We start from the raw sequence: 18,294 nt of genomic DNA, 5'->3' as shown, positions 1-18,294 counted from the left end.
TTTATCCCAACTCCTATTCCTATGCTTTTGCCCACCAAAGCCACTTCCTTTAATGTGGTAAGAATTGTCCCTAAATATGCATGTATCTTTGAAGCCTCAGTAGTGCTATTTTGAGTGTTTATGTATTTTCAACTTGCATAAATATTATTGTACTGTAAGTCATTGTTTCTTGCCTTTCTAGTCACCATTATGTATTTAAGATTTAATTACGTTGTGTGTAGATCTTGTTCATTGTTCTAACTATTGCATAGTATTTCATAGGCATCTACTGCATTTTACTTAGTTATTACCCTATGATGAACGGCCAGGGGGCCTCAAACTTGCCGTTGGCCCAAGTAACACTGTATGTCCCTTATAGTCTTGTGCACATTTTTCCCTGGGCCTACATGTTGAGGCGTGGGATTGCACAGCCATAGGCTATATGCATACTTAGCTTCACAACACTCTTCCAGAGCGTTTGCACCTGTTGACTCTCCCAACAGCAGCACCAGGCATCTTCTTTCTAATATTTGTCTCTCTGGTGGATGTAAAATGGCATATCATTGTTTTAATTTGTATTTATCTGACTATCAATGAGTTTAAACATTTTTGTGTCTAATGTTATTCAGCCAAAAATTACTGTGCCTATTATGTTCCAGTCATTGTTCTGGGCACTGAGGAAAGAGCATCCCTCGTCCATTTTTTATATTGGATCTTGTGTCTTTTTCTTGTCAATTTGTAAGAGTTCGTTGTAGAGCTAGGTATTAATCTCTTGTCAGTTTTAGACAACACAAATATCTTCCCCCAGTTTGGCTCTATCTGATAACTGTTTATGGCACCCTTCATTGACCAGGTAGCATCATTTTAATGAAGTCAAAAAAGTTTTTGTGGCCTCCTATGTTAGGCAATGTCACATTGCCAGTTTCCTGGATTTTGTTCTATTCATAGTTTTACCATTTACATTTAGGACTTTATTTCATCTGGAGTTCATCATTTATGTGGTACAAAGTAGTAATCCAGCTTTATTTTTCTGTAGATAGTGAGCTAGTTGCCTAACACAGATCTCCTTTTCTAAAGTATTCATGACTTAGCATGACTGATGTCAGCCTTGAGTCTATTCTGGAACTAAGATGAGTCAGAGGTTTGCAGACAGTTTCAGTTAGAAAATGTCTCTGTGAAACCTGAAACTGGGCAGCTCCAATGTGACTGCTTTGCAGAGAGGTTGTACTTGTGGTTAATGTTATGTGGTTCCCCAGGAGCCAGAGGTCTGACAGCAATGGACAGGTGCTGAGGGTGATAAGTGCATTCCCCTAATGGAGAGAGGGGTTGCAGAGAGTTATTACTGACCAAGAACAAGTCTGAAAGTCACCACAAACACTGAAACACTCCCATAAGGGTTCTCTAGTGTCACATATCCAAATTGGCACACTCACTTCTAAAACCTATGCTTTGAAATTTGAACATAGTTTAAGAATCCTCAGATTTCAGTGCAGCTAGGGTTTCAGAGCATGGGTCCTGGGGGTCAGAACAGCAGGTTCAAAACCCCAGCTTGGTCACTTATTAACTGTATGACCTTGGACAGATTACTTCCCTCCAAGCATTCCATTTATAAGGATGAGATAATCTTTATAAAGCACTTAGCCTGGTGCCGGCATATTTTAGTTATTCAATGAACAAAAACAATAAAAAGAAGGCCTGTTAGATGATAGACTTGACATTCCAGGGAATACAAAGATGGCCAAGTTGTGACCAGCAAGGGATTTATAATCTAAAGTGGGGATGAGACAAACCTCAAAAATACTGATACCATAAGGGAAAACCTGGTGTGATTGAAACCGTCCCATTAGGAATAACAAATCCCAAGGGTTCTAGGTTTTCTGTGCCAGCAACAAAAGGACAAGACCAAATCTCTTTCTTATTATAACCCACTGTGGAGAGGCAACAGGACTCCAGCAGAGACAGCTCTTGTACTGGCCATGGCTTCTCCCAGTGCATTATCTACTTTCTCTGCTTTTCTTAAAACTCCAGCCAGATTTCCTTTCTCACACTCAGCTGATAACCTCACTGACTACTTCCTTTATAGCACAAAATGTCCCTGATTTTCATTCTTTACTTTTTTCATGCCCTTCTCCTCTCTTTCCTTCATCCAAGGCCAGTTCTTCCACTGGCATTCCTGACCCATCTCCCTCTTGTGCCTTTTGAAAGTCCCATGAAAAAAAATATTTCCTCTGCTTCTCATGTCTTCAAGCTCAGTCTCCACTGGCTCTTTCCTGTTTCCACTCGTGCTGAAGTCTCTCTTGGTTTATAGGAACTGCCCTGAGTCCTGGTCTATTTTTTTTTTAGGCTGGTGGGGGGGGAGGGTCTCCCTCTGTTGCCCAGGTTGGTCTCGAACTCCTGGCCTTGAGAGATCCTCCCACCTCAGCTTCCCAAAGCGCTGGGTATCCTGTTCTATTCTTAAGCAACCCTTCTGTTTCTCTCCGACCTTTTGCCTCCACATTTCTCAAGAGAGAGATAACTCAATTCAGGACTTCTTATCTTTTCACAACATTTATACCTTAGCATTCGGAAATCCAACTCTCACCGCCACAAACACTGCAGAGCTACTGATGGCTTCTTATGTGCCAAATGCAACCATTTTCCCTTCAGTTCTCTATCCACTTAAGTTTCGCTAAGCAATGCCTCCATTCCCCCTCCCCGCCACCTTCTTGATCTGCTTTCCTTATCTGATTTTCGTTCTCCCTCTTCTCTGGTTCTTCCTTCCCACAGTCTTTAGTCTCTTTGACTTTGCAAACAGAGTTGCTTTTCATTGTTCTGTCCTCATCCCTCTAAGCCGGGATTGAGCAATCTTTTCTGGCATAAGTTTAAAGGAAAAAATATATAATAAAATAAACTTTAAAATATCCATCTATATCTATTCATACTTTATTAAATAGGATAATATCAATTAGCAAATGGGTTGTACATTATGGCCAATAAAATATAATATCAAGACAGAATTGCCATATAAGTAGCAACACGGAGGCAACTTCCCAATCTTTCTTCTTGCAATTGTGCCAAGGGCTCATCCATCCTTCATTTCTCTTTATAACATTAATCTTTACTATGGATTTAATTACCACTTCTCTATGCAGAATTTCCAATATCTCCAGCCTTAATCCTCTTCTTAAACGAAAGAAACCCAGTTTCAACTTCCTGCTCGTGCCTCCAATTTAACACATCCCAGCAGAACTCATCATCTTCCTCCTTTGTCTGCACAAATGTGCTAGCTTTTTTGCTCCCTGACAACACTATCTTCCTAGGCACTCACAGTTTTCTCTATGGAGGCAAACATGATTATTCTGCAATTGTATAGTGATAAGCATGGGTACCATCAGTGCGGCAAGAATGTTTTTAGGATATGTGGCTATGAACCTTTAATATAAACATATGACTATGATTGGAGCATTTTTTAAAAGAGCAGCAACACAGAAATCAACGAGCCAACACTTAAGTTTGGAAAAGCCAAAAGGAAGGCCAAATAATGTTCTTTAAAACTGTTGCATTTACTTCTTGGGATTCCCAAAGAAAAAAGTAAATAAAAAAATAAAAATGTTGCATGATCAATATGATACAATGCAAAAATTATTCTGATGGGTTGAGAAAATAATTTTTGGTATTATTTTAAATAAATGAATAGAAATTGGTGACAATAATAAATATTAAGAACCTTTTAGGTATTATAAGTGAATAGCGGGGCTCACATCTGAAGGATTTTACAGATTCTCCGGGATTTTATCCCTTAGACAGGAGTCCCCAAACCTTGGTCCGAGGCCTGTTAGGAAGCAGGCTGCACAGTAGGAGGTGAGTGGTGGGCAAGCGAGCATTACTGCCTGAGCTGCACCTCCTATCAGATCAGTAGCGGCATTAGATTCTCATAGGAGCACAAACCCCATGTGAACTGCGCATGCGAGGGATCTTTTATTTTTATCAGATTTTTTGAGACGGTCTCCCTCTGTCATCCAGGCTGGAGTGCAGTGGCATGATCACGCTCACTGCAGCCTCCACCTCCCATGCTTAAGTGATCCTCAGCCTCCTGAGTAGCTGGGACTACAAGCGCCACCGCCTTGCTCAGCTCATTTTTGTATTTTTCCATAGAGACAGGGTTTTGCTATGCTGCCCAGGCTGGAAGAATCTTATTTTATACAGTGACATTCATTCTCTTAAAAATACAGCTTTATGGTCACTTTTTTTTTTCTTTTTTTTTGAGACGGAGTCTCGCTCTGTCGCCCAGGCTGGAGTGCAGTGGCCGGATCTCAGCTCACTGCAAGCTCCGCCTCCCGGGTTTACGCCATTCTCCTGCCTCAGCCTCCCGAGTAGCTGGGACTACAGGCGCCCGCCACCTCGCCCGGCTAGTTTTTTGTATTTTTTTAGTAGAGACGGGGTTTCACCGTGTTAGCCAGGATGGTCTCGATCTCCTGACCTCGTGATCCACCTGTCTCGGCCTCCCAAAGTGCTGGGATTACAGGCTTGAGCAACCCCGCCCGGCCTGGTCACTTTTTATTATACATAAAATGAATTTCCAGGAAAGGTAATATCCACGTGGACTAAAAATGCATATGGAATCTATGTAAGGAAAATGCCAATAATGCTCTAGAGTGAAAGTATGTGGGGCTTTTAATTCATTCATTCAACCTGTACTTCTAAGCGCTCACTCTGGAAAGGTTACAGGTGCTAAGAAGTTAGCAGAGAACAAAGGACAATAATCCCTGCTGTCATTTACACTCTAAAGGGAGGAAAGAGAAATTAAACCACAGACATGCGGATTATAGAGTGTATTAGAAATGATACCCTAAGTGCTAATGAGAACAATGGAGCAAGGGAAGGATATAGGGAGTAGGACTATAATTAAAACTGGGATTGTCAAGGAAGGGCTGGGCGGGGGAGGGGGCAGTGGGGGCACAGATAACACTTGTGCCAAGACCTGAAGGGTATGAGAGAGAGAGGATGTCTGCAGGAAGGATGACTCCAGGCAAGGAAGCCAGTGTGGCTGGAGGTGGCAAGATGGAGGTGAGCGCACAGTGGTCATGGAGAACAGATCCTGCGGGGTCTTAAAGGTTTTTCTGTGTGATCTGGAGCAACTGGAGGGTCTTGAGCAGAGAACTGGGGTGTTTTAACAGGATCACGCTGACTGGTGGTTTGAAAGTGGCCTGTAGGAGCTTGCTGTGTTTTGTTTTGCAGCAACGGGAAGGATGTAGTTGCCACTTCCTGAGATGGGGAAAGTAGGGAGAGTAGTAGGTTTGGGGAGTTAGTTGGGGAGTTCAGGTCTGGATGAGTTGGGCTTGAGATGTCTATTAGACATCCACAAGGAGATGCCCAGTAGGCAGTCTTCACCCTTACCTCTCCTCTACCTGCTCTCTTACGATTACAGAAGTTGTGGCCGCATCAAGGTGTGCATCAGCCCTCCAGTAACCCAACTGGCAGAACCTTGCACCCCGTTAAGGGCTACTGTCCATTCGGAGCAAGGGGCACATTTGATAATTTGTCCTACCAGAGAGAGCAATTATAGTAATTACTCCAAGGCAGGTGTTTGGCATCTGTGACCTTTAGCAGTTGAATGTCAGAGTCCAAGGGAAAGATGGAGCTGCAGACACAGACGTGGGGACCATCAGCTTGAAGCTGTTGTGCAAAGTCATCAGATCAGCAGAGGAATGAATTTACAAAGAAATGTATGTAACACCCACAGGGTTGTTGTCTTGTGAGGATTAAATACACACATAAAACATCTGGAATACAGACAGTGCTTAATAGAGAGCTGCTGTTTTTATTAACAAACTTATCTGTAGGAGCTCGTCCATGGACAACATCCAGTTCACACAGATGGGCGCGCATTTCACAGTAGCCATACACGCCCAAAGAGGACGAGACTGGATGAGGTTGAGCTGACTGGCATCTTTAGATGGATGGTCCTTAGTCCAATCCTTTCATTTTACAGGCGGGGAGGCGGAGGCTTGGGGAGGCTAAGCGCGTTGAGCTGGCGGCGAAGCGGAGCTTCCACTAGGGCTCCCAGTTTCCCTGCACCGCGCCCGCTGTCCTCCGGGCCAACCGTCCCACCCGACCGCGCCACAGCTCTAGCCCGCGCTCCAGCCCGCGCGTCACCGACGCCCGCAGCCTCTCCCACCTCTAAGTTCCAGGAAGCTCTCGACCTCTAGCTGACCGATTGCTGCTGAGCTTCCCTGGGGAGGAGGCGCCGAGGTGCCCGGCGCTGGCCGAGGTAGGGCTAGGCCTCGCGGGCAGCAGGCGGGAGAAGGAAGGGCGGTGGGGCAGGTCCCAGCTGAGCGCGGCAGTTGTGCGCACTTGGGTTCTTCACGCGGGACACACGTGGAAGGCCGACCCCTGCGCCCCGGCCGCTGGCAACTGGCAGGGCCGGGAACAGAAAGTGTAGGGACAGAAGAGCGCTGGAGTCTTCCCCGGGAGGGAGCCCGGGGCCGCAGCCCAGGGGCGGGGAGCGGGGCGGGGCTGGGAAAGTTGAGTACTGGTCGCTCAGGGCCGGGCTCCGCCGGAGCGCACGGCGCAGAAACCGTAAAAGGCTGGACCGGGCGGGGTAGGTGTGGCTCTGCCTGCGTGACCTGAGCCCCGGTCCCAGTCTCTGTCGTCTCCCGCGGCCGCAGCCTCTCAGCCATGGGCGCCGTCTGGTCCGCCCTGCTGGTTGGAGGGGGTCTGGCCGGAGCACTTTTCGTTTGGTTGCTGCGGGGCGACCCTGGAGACACCGGGAAGGACGGGGACGCGGAGCAAGAGAAGGACGCCCCTCTTGGGGCAGCTGCGGTTCCGGGAGGCCATCAGAGTGGCAGCGGCGGACTGAGCCCTGGACCTTCCGGGCAGGAGCTGGTCACCAAACCAGGTATTCTTCCCCCCGTGACTCCTGGGCACATCTGCCAGAGCTTTGAGGTTAATCGAGGAAGGGAGGAAAGAGACAAACCCACCTGGAGCTTTCCTCCTGAGGACGGGCTTCCCTAAGGGAACTGGGCCGTCCCCACGCCCCTCGGTTTCCCAGGCTGGTTGGTACGCGCGGGCAGATTTCTTGGCTGGTCCTCCAAGGGCCGCGCCCTTGCCGAGTCCCTCAGCGCCCGCGCCTGAGGACTTGGTCCTGCCCCTCCGGCGGGGATGAGCTCCTCCGCTTGGCGGCGCTTGGTGCAGTGCGGGTGGCTGCAGTGGCGGCGCCCCTTCCCGGCCTTTGGAAAGGAGGGCTTAGATTTAGGGGATCCTACAAGCCTCTTCGATCTCTGCCCAAGCAGGGACATTTTCTCAGTCCCAATCCTGGTAGTCTCACATCCTACCATCGCACAGCCCATGAAGAGCTGGGTTTGGGAACAACCCAGCTGCGGGCGCCTCCTGCTATCTGGACGCTTCTTTAGGAATGCAAAGTTCAGGTTGGACTCTGGCCATGAAGGCTGTGGCTGAGGCCCTGGGGCTGTGCCTTAGTCGCCCGTTTCAGCACTGTGGGCAGTCCTCCCGACGCTGCCCCAGAGTAGGGCCCGACGGTCATCCCTAGGGACTACTTAAATAGGGGACCCAACCTTGATGAGTAGAATTGACATCTGGGTTTAAATTTCTGTATGTTAGGCACCGTTTGCTAAACAGAGAGCGAACACTGGCAGAAAACATTACCGTCCAGTGCCTTCCCTTGGCAAGCTGCCCATGCCTGGACAGAAGCCTAATGGTGAAAATGACATCTGTGAACTTTATTTTTAGCCCAGTGGTGTTCATGTGCAGCCACATGAAAATCTGCCCGTGTGCCTTTACTGTGATTGGTCTGGGATGCCTAGACAGTTCACTTATCTTTTTTTCTGAAGACCAATCTCATGCTTTAGGTTGAAAAGTTGGGAATCCAGAATAATATTTGTTCATTCTCACTTCCAACTCACCATCACCAAGGCGGGCAAGTCACAAGGAGTTCGAGACCAGCCTGGCCAATATGGTGAAACCCTGTCTCTACTAAAAATACAAAAATTAGCCGTGCGTGGTGGCAGGCACTGGTAGTCCCAGCTACTTGAGAGGTTAAGGCAGGAGAATCGCTTGAACCCGGGAGGCAGAGGTTACAGTGAGCCGAGATCCCACCACTATACTCCAGCCTGGGCGACAGAGCGAGACTCCATCTCAAAAAAAAAAAAAAAAAAAAAAAAAAGGATACAATGAAACAAGACTGTTGTCCCCATACCACCCCCCCCACATAAAACCACAGCTGTGATGATTTTATGTATGATTTGGAGATTTCAATCTTGTAGGGAGCTATTTGGACTACCACTGGCGTGGCTAAGAAGGAAACTGCATTTTTAGAGGACTTGGATTTTGTATTTTTAAGAACATTTTTTAAAAAGTGCTTACAATGGAAGGGGGTACAAAACACTGTTTTGTTGAGGAGGTTCCTAATGCATTTGGGATTGGCAAGGAGAAACCAGCCCCTTCCCCCAGTTCTCCCTCCACTCCTGCCCAGGGATGCACTACTGTTCTTTGTATCTCCCCACAGCGATGGCTCCTGCTGATCTGCCCGCAGATCTGCAAGAGCCAATCCCTGCCCTGCACGCCTCCCTTGGGAGTACAAGTGTACTCTTCTGGTTTGTAAGGTAGCCACGCAGCCCTTTGCCCCACAGCCTGGACAACATTCTTTGATGATAGGAGCCAAGCAACTTAACTTGGCTGCATGCCAGTATGGCCTGGACTGTGGAGACCGGGGACTGTGACGGGGTTATATGTCTGCCTCTACAGCTTACCACTTCATTTACACTTGTGTTAGCACACTGATACTCCTGGATGTCCCTTTTATTGTCAGATATACATGTGTATTCTTAGAGCACAGTGTTGGGAGCATACTGGTTAATTAAGTAGTACTTTATTTTAATAGAGGGGGACTTTGTGAATTGCAGATTGATTAGTAGTAAAGCTTTCAGTAACTAAATCTATTTTCTCAGCCTAACTTTTTTCTTAAATGAACTACCTGACTCTATTACATTTTTCCTTTGATTTCTTAGAGCATCTTCAAGAAAGCAATGGACATTTGATTTCTAAGACCAAAGACCTTGGTAACCTGCAAGCAGCATCATGGAGATTGCAGAATCCTTCCAGGGAAGTCTGTGATAATTCAAGAGAACATGTTTCTTCTGGACAGTTTCCAGACACAGAAGCTTCAGCTACCTCTGAGACCAGTAACTCTAGGAGTTACTCTGAAGTTTTAAGAAATGAAAGCCTCAAATCTCCTATGGGAGAATGGGGATTCCAAAAAGGACAAGAGATATCTGCTAAAGCAGCTACATGTTTTGCAGAGAAGTTGCCTTCTAGCAACCTGTTTATGAACAGAGCTAAAGAAGAAGCGAGCCTCTCTCATTTGAACAGTCAGGACCGGGTTGACCACAAGGAGTGGGAAATGGTGTCTAGGCACTCATCTTGGGGGGATGTTGGTGTGGGTGGCAGTCTTAAGGCTCCAGTGTTAAGCCTAAACCAGGGAATGGACAATGGAAGAAGCACTCTGGTGGAAGCAAGAGATCAGCAAGTGCATGGGAAAACAGAAAGGGTAGCAGTGATGCCTGCAGGGTCTCAGCAAGTTAGTGTCAGGTTCCAGGTCCATTATGTCACAAGCACTGATGTGCAATTCATTGCAGTAACTGGAGACCATGAGTGTCTTGGGAGATGGAACACTTACATCCCACTCCACTATAACAAGGATGGGTTCTGGTCTCATTCCATTTTCCTGCCTGCAGATACAGTGGTGGAGTGGAAGTTTGTGTTGGTAGAGAATGGGGGAGTTACCCGCTGGGAAGAATGCAGCAATAGATTCCTAGAAACTGGCCATGAGGATAAAGTGGTTCACGCATGGTGGGGGATTCACTGATTCAGTTTGCAAAGGATTGGAGAAGCTGTAGAACAATGTGGAAGAGGCTGAGGTTGTGGAACACACTGAATAAAATAAAGGCAGTGTGACTCCAAATTCAGCCATCCGAATTGTTTCAAATTTGCTAGTGGCCTTTGTCTAATGTGCAGAAATATATATGTGTGTGTGTGTATAATGCTTCCAGTGAGTGTGAACTTTTCTTCCCTGTGGCACGGACTGACAGACTTGTGCTGATCCATTATTACTTTAGGGCTTGATTCTCTTGGGGAGTGACTTGGCTAAGCTTCAGGTGTGAACTGTGGTCATGGGGCAAAAAAATTAACCAGCTGCCCAGGGTTTAAGCTTGAGCCTTTATGTGATCTTTAAACCATGGTAGCAAAATAAGCCTCACTCAAACATAGCTGACTTCCTATTGGAACAGCTTGAGAAGCACTTTTTACTACATACACATTTTATGCTTAAAAAGTTAACATGATACAAAACTGTGATTAGAAAATATCTGGTCTGGATGTGATTAGTAAGGGTACAAGATAATGCTCTAAGACTGCCTAATGCTTTTTGTTTGATTTTCATCTGCCAGGTGTGGTTATGTGCTATGAGGGTAGCAAGTATGTCTTTGTCTTAATGATCTAAGGCTGGTGTAGAAACAAGGGGCCTAATGAGAACCAGTCGTCATGGAAGTCAGTCGCGGGGGCAGCCCATGAGGAAAGGGAACATGAGTGGGGGTGGGGGTAGGCTGAGTGAGGTAGCCTGAATGACACCTCTTAGAGGACTGTGAAGTACAGGCACAGCCCGACTGCAGGGACGGACACACCCATCATTTGCCCATGGGAGCATCTGTAGGACCATCTCTCTTCCACTTCTCTTCCCCTCCCCTCCTCCATCTGGATAGATGGACTGTCCTACAGCAATCATTTCCATCTGTCACCCTCTTCCCTCTCCTTTCATAGCACTCACTATCTTGGGTAACACATTTATACAGGACAGTGGTACAGAAGTACATCTTTGCCCTGAGAAGACAGCAAATATTTAAACTTTAAGTTATTATAACTGAACAAATAATAAAACCTGAATTTTAATATCTTCATTCGATGTCTGAACTATTTGTCTAAATTTTACTATCATAATAGCCTAGATGTAAAATAAAATACAAATATTTTCCTTCACTAATAACAGACACATACAGAAAAGCAAATATCAAAAGGTACAGAAGACATGAAGATTCTGTTTTTCTCCTCCCTTTGGAGAAAAAGTTTACAATATTTATTTTCAAAGTTCACCTTTGACTGGAGGGAAATTCAGCATGCCTGTACTTGAAAATGAATTCTTACATGTTAAAATAACTTTTAATAAGTTTAACATCTATCAGTGAAATAATGTTTAATCCTGTTAAAAAGATGGTCTTTGCTGAAAAGAATAAATCCAACTGAAAATAGCATAAGAAAGGGCTTAAAAGAACTATGTTTAACAGTTTTTGGCTCATGGTACTTTTATGTTAAATTCATGTGTACTGTTTACAGACTTCAGAATGAATTTTATACTGCACTAATAAGCTCTGCAGAAGGCATTCACCATTACTGCGTGGAATGCCCAAACATGCCCATGAGGAAAATTAAAGGTAAAACAATTTAAGTAAAAGTCTCTCTAGAATTCTATTACTGGCTATTTTATCACTACCTGGTAACATTATAATTAATTTTTCAGTAAAGCCAACTGATCTAAGAGATAAATATTACACTTTATATTTTAAAAATTCACTTAAAATTGGATGTGCTTACAGTTCTAACATTGCCCTTGAGAGCAGAAGTGTGAGGATCTTCTGGTGACAGCATGTATGCCCTACTCCATTTGTTGTCTGCATAGGTTGGGGCTGCTGCTAGCTGCTGTAACAGACACCATCCATTTAAGAAGGCTACAGCACCAGAGGCCGATTTCATGCTCATGTAACTGTCAGCAGTGAGTCTTCCTGGCAGGACGGCAGCTCCCCTCCTTGCAGAGATTCAGTTACCCAGACTCCCTTCTGCCCTGTGACTCTACCATCCCCTATAACCCTCCTGTCCTCTGCATCCAGCCCATGGAGGGGAAAATAAAGTGAGGAAGAACACCCATGCATGTTAATACTTTGATCTGAAAGTGCCACATATTGCTCTGTCCACATTCTGTTAATGAGAACCCTCAGGCCACACCCACATACAAGGGGAGCCAGGATTGGGAAACAGAGACTCTTCCCGGGCAGCTGTTTCTCAGTGACAATTCCAGATTATACAACAGGAATATAAGATTTGTTTTGGACAGCTAGCCATCTGCCACATTGTCCCTAATATTTTGACACAATGGATACATTTTTGTATCTGTTCTTCTCTCATTTTATTTGGTTCACATATAAACCCCCCTAATTTATTAAAATGTAATTAAAGCAGACTGAATAGATATAATCTAGAAGTTACCAACTTGCTAAAGAGTAACAAAATCATTTTCTTTCTTTACTATTATTAATAAGCAAAAAAGGGAAACTTTTGTAAAAGTTTTGACTGGGGGCCCTGATGTTTGATTATCTGTTTACCCTCACTGATATTGACAGAACAGTGAGTTCACAGTCACAAAATGAGTCCCTGTTAGTATGCTGAAGTTTGTCCTCTGTCCCTGGTATTACACCACATCTTTCACTTTCATGTGAAAGTAGTTTTTCCCCCAGCAATTTTTTAAAGCTAAATTAGATTGAATAAAACACTTAAATTAAATTAAAATTTAAGTAGAATAAAATAAAATAAAATAAAATAGATTCTATTGTCTTGGGACCAGTAACAACAATAAAAAAATACAATTATTCCAATATATTTGAATAAGCACAAATTATATCTTATGATAAATTACCTTATAAGGTAATTATAATAGTTTATTATGTATTAATACTTTATAGGTATTAATTGTTGCAATGTATAAATACTAGCTAGTAGATGTTTGAAGTTTTACCATGAGGAATTCAAGAATAGTTTATTTCAAAATAGAGTTTACAAGACAGGGTATCTTTTATTAAATTTTCACATAAAAAGAAAAAGTACACAGGGCACTAATTACAAGTAACACCACAATTAATTGGGCCTCATTCCTCTGTAAAGAATAGGCAAGCAACGAGTCATTTTAGTAACATTTTTTCCTGGTCTTTTACTTTCTGTATCCTCTTTTCTTGATTTCTGATCATTGAAGACATCGCTGAAAATGTTGATAAAACAGTTAGAATAACAAAATCCACTCAGGCTTTAATTCTACAATGTGCTACTTAAAAGATTAACTTGTTAGTATGGAATAGACATGTTCTGAGCTCAAGACATTCTTAAAAAATTGTGATGTAGCATATTTTTGAAAAGGTTGGTGTTACGGAAGAGAGCTAAGGGTAAATCTTTAGTGTTTCAGATGTTTTATTTACTTATTTATTTTGTAGAGACAGGGTCTCTCTATGTTGCCCAGGGTGGTCTCAGACTCCTGGCCTCATGCAATCCTCCTGCCTCGGTCTCCCAAAGTGTCAGGATTACAGGCATAAGCCACTGTGCCCAGCCTCAGTTGTTTTAAATGGGCATGAGAATTGTAAAAGTAATACTAATTGTAAATAATTCAAACACCTCAGAAGGACACAAAGAAAGATGAAGGTCAGTCTTTGCCTCTGCTCCCTCAATCTGCTGGAATCTGCCTCCGCCTGAGAGGTCATTCCCAGCAATTTGGTGAATATCTGCACATATACATGCATGTGCGTATGTTTTATTCTTTACACAAATGAAAATATATGGTATAGATTGTTCAGTAGCTTCCTTTTTTCATATAACAAAATGTCAATAATTTTCCAGTTCAGCTTATGTTGTGTTGTAACTGCATAGTATTTACTAATATTTCATTATACAAATTATTAGGATGTTAGTAAACAGACTAAAAAAGGTTCCTTCCTTTGAAATTTCTGGGTCAAAGCGTAAATGCACTTCAAGTTTTGACAGTCCTCCCAAAATTCCCCCTAAAAATACTTGTTTTAGAATTTTCAAGAGGTGTCCCATCCCGACACTGCACTCAGCAAAAAGGTCTTTTTATTTTGTAAACAAATATATGTCTTCCATGTGGATTATTATTTGGTGGCATACATCGGATAAACTCAGAAACATATGTCATGGTGCGAATAAAAATACGATCAATAAGATAATGCATCTTCCCTCAAAAAACTCACAATAGATGTGGAGAGGAAGATGGCAGATAGGAGACAGGGCTGACATGCAGCCCCAGCTTGGATGGACAGAGAAATGAATGGAGACCGTTGACTTTTGCTCCAAGAGCCACTGCAGGAACATAACAGGAAAACCGAAAAAATTTACAGATCCTTTAAAAGCAGCAGCATGCCACTGCAAATTCCACAAGACAGGTAAAAAACTGTGAGTTTCCAAAGTATGAGAGGGGGAAATCCTGCCTCTCAACATATACCCCATTGGGGAACCTGAAAATCCAGATTATGGGAGAAGGATTTAACCTTACCTAGAACTGGAACAAATTTAGCACAAAATATAAAAGTAGAAGGAGCAGTGCGAGGGGCCTTGGAGGCACTCCCATTCTCCAGCTTGAGCCCAGGGAAGCCATCCCTAACCTTGGGGAAGGTGGCTGGCAGAATTTGGGAGTGGTCACAGAGTGAAAGAAGCTTCCAACTGAACTCTGTAATAATTTCAACTGGGCACAAACTCTTTTGAGCAGAACTGGGTGGTGAATGGGAAATGCTACAGAAAGGAGCACAGAAGCCACTGCTGACAGTGTGGGAAGACAGGAAGGGGCAGGTGAGACCTGAAAGCCATACTTGCTTTCTCAGTGGCAAAGTTTAAAACAGGGGCAAGGTCTGATCTGCCTGCAACCCCCAACCACTGCCCTGCACTGGCTGCCTGGAGACACTGGCGCTGTTAGCAGGGCATGGTGGGAGCAAGATTGGCCTTGCCAACTGTTTGGGAGGCTAGGTGAGGCCTATTGCACAGGCTTTCCCCAACTTCCTTGGCAACAGAGGCAGCCAATTCACCTCTGGAACATAACCCCACTGGCCCAAAAACCACCCCGCATACCCCACAGTGGCCACAGCAGGCTTCACCCAAGGAGAGTCTGAGCTCAGACCCACCTAACTCTGCCCCAATCCAATGGTATTTTTTAACCTGCCCTGGTAGCTGATCACAAAACACACAAACTATTGAGATCTTGATGGCCCCACACATCACCTGACAAACCCAAATACTTATCCTGACCAACTTAGGGCAGGCTTATATTCCCCTGTCTACTATCACAGCTTGTGCTCTCTTGAAAGTGCCACCTCCTGGCTAGAGACCAACGAACTCAGGACATTACAGTAACTCATGATAGAAATGATAGAATAACCCTGTACTAAGGAAGGAGAAAGCAGCAGCTAATTCCACTGCCTGCAACGTTCTGGCTAACCAGAGGTCCTGAGTCTGTCCATGTGAACATACCACTGCTAGCAAAATCAGTATTTGATAAAGCCAGGACACTAAACATATCTATAACCAAGGACTCTCACAGAGTATACTTTACTCCCCTATATCCTCTACCAGAGGAGGTGCTGGTATCCACGACTGGGAGACCTGAAGATGAATCACATCACAGGACTCTTTGCAGACATTTCCCAGCACCAACTCTGAGCCTGGTAGACCCATTGAGTGGCTAGAAGCACAAGAACAATAATGATCATTGCAGTCCAGCTCTCAGGAAGGCCCATCCCTTGGGCCTTGGGGAGGACACCACATTAAGGGGTCACCCTGTGGGACAAAAGAATCTGAACCTTGAGTTCCAGGTTTTTCCACTGAAATAGTTTACCGAAATCAGAAGGAATCAGAAAAGCAATTCTGCAGATATGACAAAACAAGATTCGATAACATACCTGGAAGGCCACACTAGCTTGCCAGCAATGCAGCCAAACCAAGAAGAAATCTCTGAATTGCCAGATGAATAATTCAGAAGGTTGATCAAGCTACTCATGGAGATACTAGGGAAAGGTAAAAACCAACTTAAAGAAATTTAAAAAACAATACAGAATAGGGATGAAAAATTCTCCAGAGAAATAGATATAAAGAAAAACAATCATAATTTCTGGAAATGAAAGACACACTTATAGAAATACAAAATGCATTGGAAAGTGTCAACAATAGACTAGAACAAGTAGAAGAGAAACCTTCAGAACTCGAAGACAAGGCTTTCAAATTAGCCCAATCAGACAAAGAAAAAATAATTTAATAAAATTGAACAAAGCCTCCAAGAAGTCTGTGATTATGTTAAATAGCCAAACCCAAGAATAATTGGTGTTCATAAGGAAGAAAATGAATCTAAAAGTCTAGAAAACTTATTTGACGGAACAATTGAGGAAAATTTCCCTGGTCTCACTAGTGATCTAGACATTCAAATACAAGAAGCTCAAAGAATAGCCGTGAAATTCACTGCAAAAAGATATTCACCTAGGCACATGGTCATCAGGTTATCTAATGTCAAGATGATGGAAAGAATCTTAAGAGCTGCAAGGCAAAAGTATCAGGTAACCTATAAAGGAAAACCTATCAGATTAACAGCAGATTTGTCAGCAGAAACCCTACAAGCCAGAAGGAATTGGGATCATATTTTTAGCCTCCTCAAACAAAGTAATTGCCAGCCAAGAATTTTGTACCCAGCAAAACTAAGCTTCATGAATGAAGGACAGATTAAGTATTTTGCAGACAAAAAAAAAAAAAAAAAAAAAAAAGCTGAGAGAATTCACCAGTACCAAGCCATCACTAAAAAATGCTAAAAGGAATTCTAAATCTTGAAATAAAACCTCAAAACACATCAAAATAGAACCATCTTAAAGCATAAATCTCACAGGGCCTATAAAACAATAACACACAAAAAAACCCCAAGGTATTCAGGCACCAACTAGTAGGATGAACAAAACAGTACCTCGTATCTCAATACTAACATTGAATGTAAATGGCCTAAATGTGCCACTTAAAAGATACAGAATGGCAGAAAGGATAAAAATCCACCAACCAAGTATCTCCTGTCTTCAAGAGACTCACCTAATGCACAAAGACTCACATAAACTTAAGGTAAAGGGATGGAAAAAGATATTCCATGCAAATGGATACCACAAACGAACAGGGGTAGCTAGTCTTGTATCAGACAAAACATACTTTAAAGCAACAACAGTTCAGAAAGACAAAGAGGGATATTATATAATGATAAAGGATCAGTCCAACAGGAAAATATCACAATCCTAAATATTTATGTACTTAACACCGGAATTCCCAAATTTATAAAATGATTACTACCAGACCTAAGAAATGAGATAGATGCTAACACAATAATAGTGGAGGACTTCAATATTCCACTGATAGCACCAGACAGGTCATCAAGACAGAAAGTCAGCAACAGCAAAAAAAAAAAAAAAGAAAAAAAAGAAAAACAATGCACTTAATGCAATGAACTTAAACTATACCCTAGAACAAACAGACCTAACAGATATTTACAGAACATTCTACCCAACAACTGCAGAATATACATTCTTTTCATTAGCCCATGGAACATTCTCCAAGCTAAATCATATGATAGGCCACAAAACAAGTCTAAATAAATTTAAGAAAATCAAAATGATATCAAGTACTCTCTCAGACCACAGTGGAATAAAACTGAAAATTAACTCCAAAAGGAACCCTCAAACTATATAAATACATGGAAATTGAATAATCTACTCTGGAATCATCTTTGGATCAATAATGAAATCAAGATGAAAATTTAAAAATTATTTGAACTGAATGAAACTAGTGACACAATTTATTGAACTCTCTGGGATACAGCAAAAGTGGTGCTAAAAGGGAAGTTCAAAACCTTAAATGCCTACATAAAAAAGTCTGAAAGAGCACAAATAGACACTCTAAGGTCACACCCAAGGAACTAGAGAAACGAGAACAAACTAAACCCAAACCCAGCAGAAGAAAAGAAAAAACAAAGATCAGATCAGAATTAAATGAAATTGAAATAAACAAATAAAAAACAACACAAAAGACAAATGAAACAAAAAGCCTGTTCTTTAAAAGGATAAAATTATTAGACCATTAGTGATTTTTTTTTTTTTTTTTTTTTTGAGACGGAGTCTTGCTCTGTCGCCCAGGCTGGAGTGCAGTGGCCGGATCTCAGCTCACTGCAAGCTCTGCCTCCCGGGTTCAGGCCATTCTCCTGCCTCAGCCTCCCGAGTAGCTGGGACTACAGGCGCCAGCCACCTCGCCCGGCTACTTTTTTTGTATTTTTTTTAGTAGAGACGGGGTTTCACCGTGTTAGCCAGGATAGTCTTGATCTCCCGACCTCGTGATCCGCCCGTCTTGGCCTCCCAAAGTGCTGGGATTACAGGCTTGAGCCACCGCGCCCGGCCAGATCATTAGTGATATTAACTAAGAAAAGAA

At 43.2% G+C, this 18,294-nt stretch overlaps 2 protein-coding genes across 3 annotated transcripts in view; one reads left to right on the top strand and one right to left on the bottom strand.

Moving 5' to 3' along the window:
- Positions 1-5,764: 5,764 nt before the first annotated feature.
- On the top strand, positions 5,765-10,928 carry STBD1 (starch binding domain 1). 2 transcript variants are annotated; one of them, XM_078001402.1, is made up of 3 exons: positions 5,956-6,229; positions 6,627-6,856; positions 8,985-10,928. In XM_078001402.1, the coding sequence occupies exons 2-3, from the start codon at positions 6,637-6,639 to the stop codon at positions 9,839-9,841; spliced, it is 1,077 nt and encodes a 358-aa protein (XP_077857528.1). In that variant the 5' UTR covers positions 5,956-6,229; positions 6,627-6,636; the 3' UTR covers positions 9,842-10,928.
- Positions 10,929-12,848: 1,920 nt separating this feature from the next.
- The window catches only part of CCDC158 (coiled-coil domain containing 158), a 102,784-nt gene continuing 97,338 nt past the window's right edge, over positions 12,849-18,294 (bottom strand). Inside the window, exon 24 of the mRNA XM_028848487.2 lies at positions 12,849-13,054. Within this exon, the coding sequence (XP_028704320.1) occupies positions 12,978-13,054 (77 nt within the window). The 3' untranslated portion in view covers positions 12,849-12,977. The remainder of the gene's footprint in view (positions 13,055-18,294) is intronic.

Source organism: Macaca mulatta, chromosome 5 (genome assembly GCF_049350105.2).
Source record: "Macaca mulatta isolate MMU2019108-1 chromosome 5, T2T-MMU8v2.0, whole genome shotgun sequence".
Classification (NCBI taxonomy): Eukaryota; Metazoa; Chordata; class Mammalia; order Primates; family Cercopithecidae; genus Macaca; species Macaca mulatta.
The sequence above is the reverse complement of the archived record's forward strand: the minus strand, read 5'-3'. Positions and strand labels throughout refer to the sequence as shown.

Excerpts from the sequence above, each read along its gene's own strand:
- STBD1 (XM_078001402.1), top strand. The coding sequence starts at position 6,637 with ATGGGCGCCGTCTGGTCCGCCCTGCTGGTTGGAGGGGGTCTGGCCGGA. Across the intron at positions 6,857-8,984 it reads GGAGCTGGTCACCAAACCAG|AGCATCTTCAAGAAAGCAAT; the intron begins GTATTCTTCCCC and ends TTGATTTCTTAG.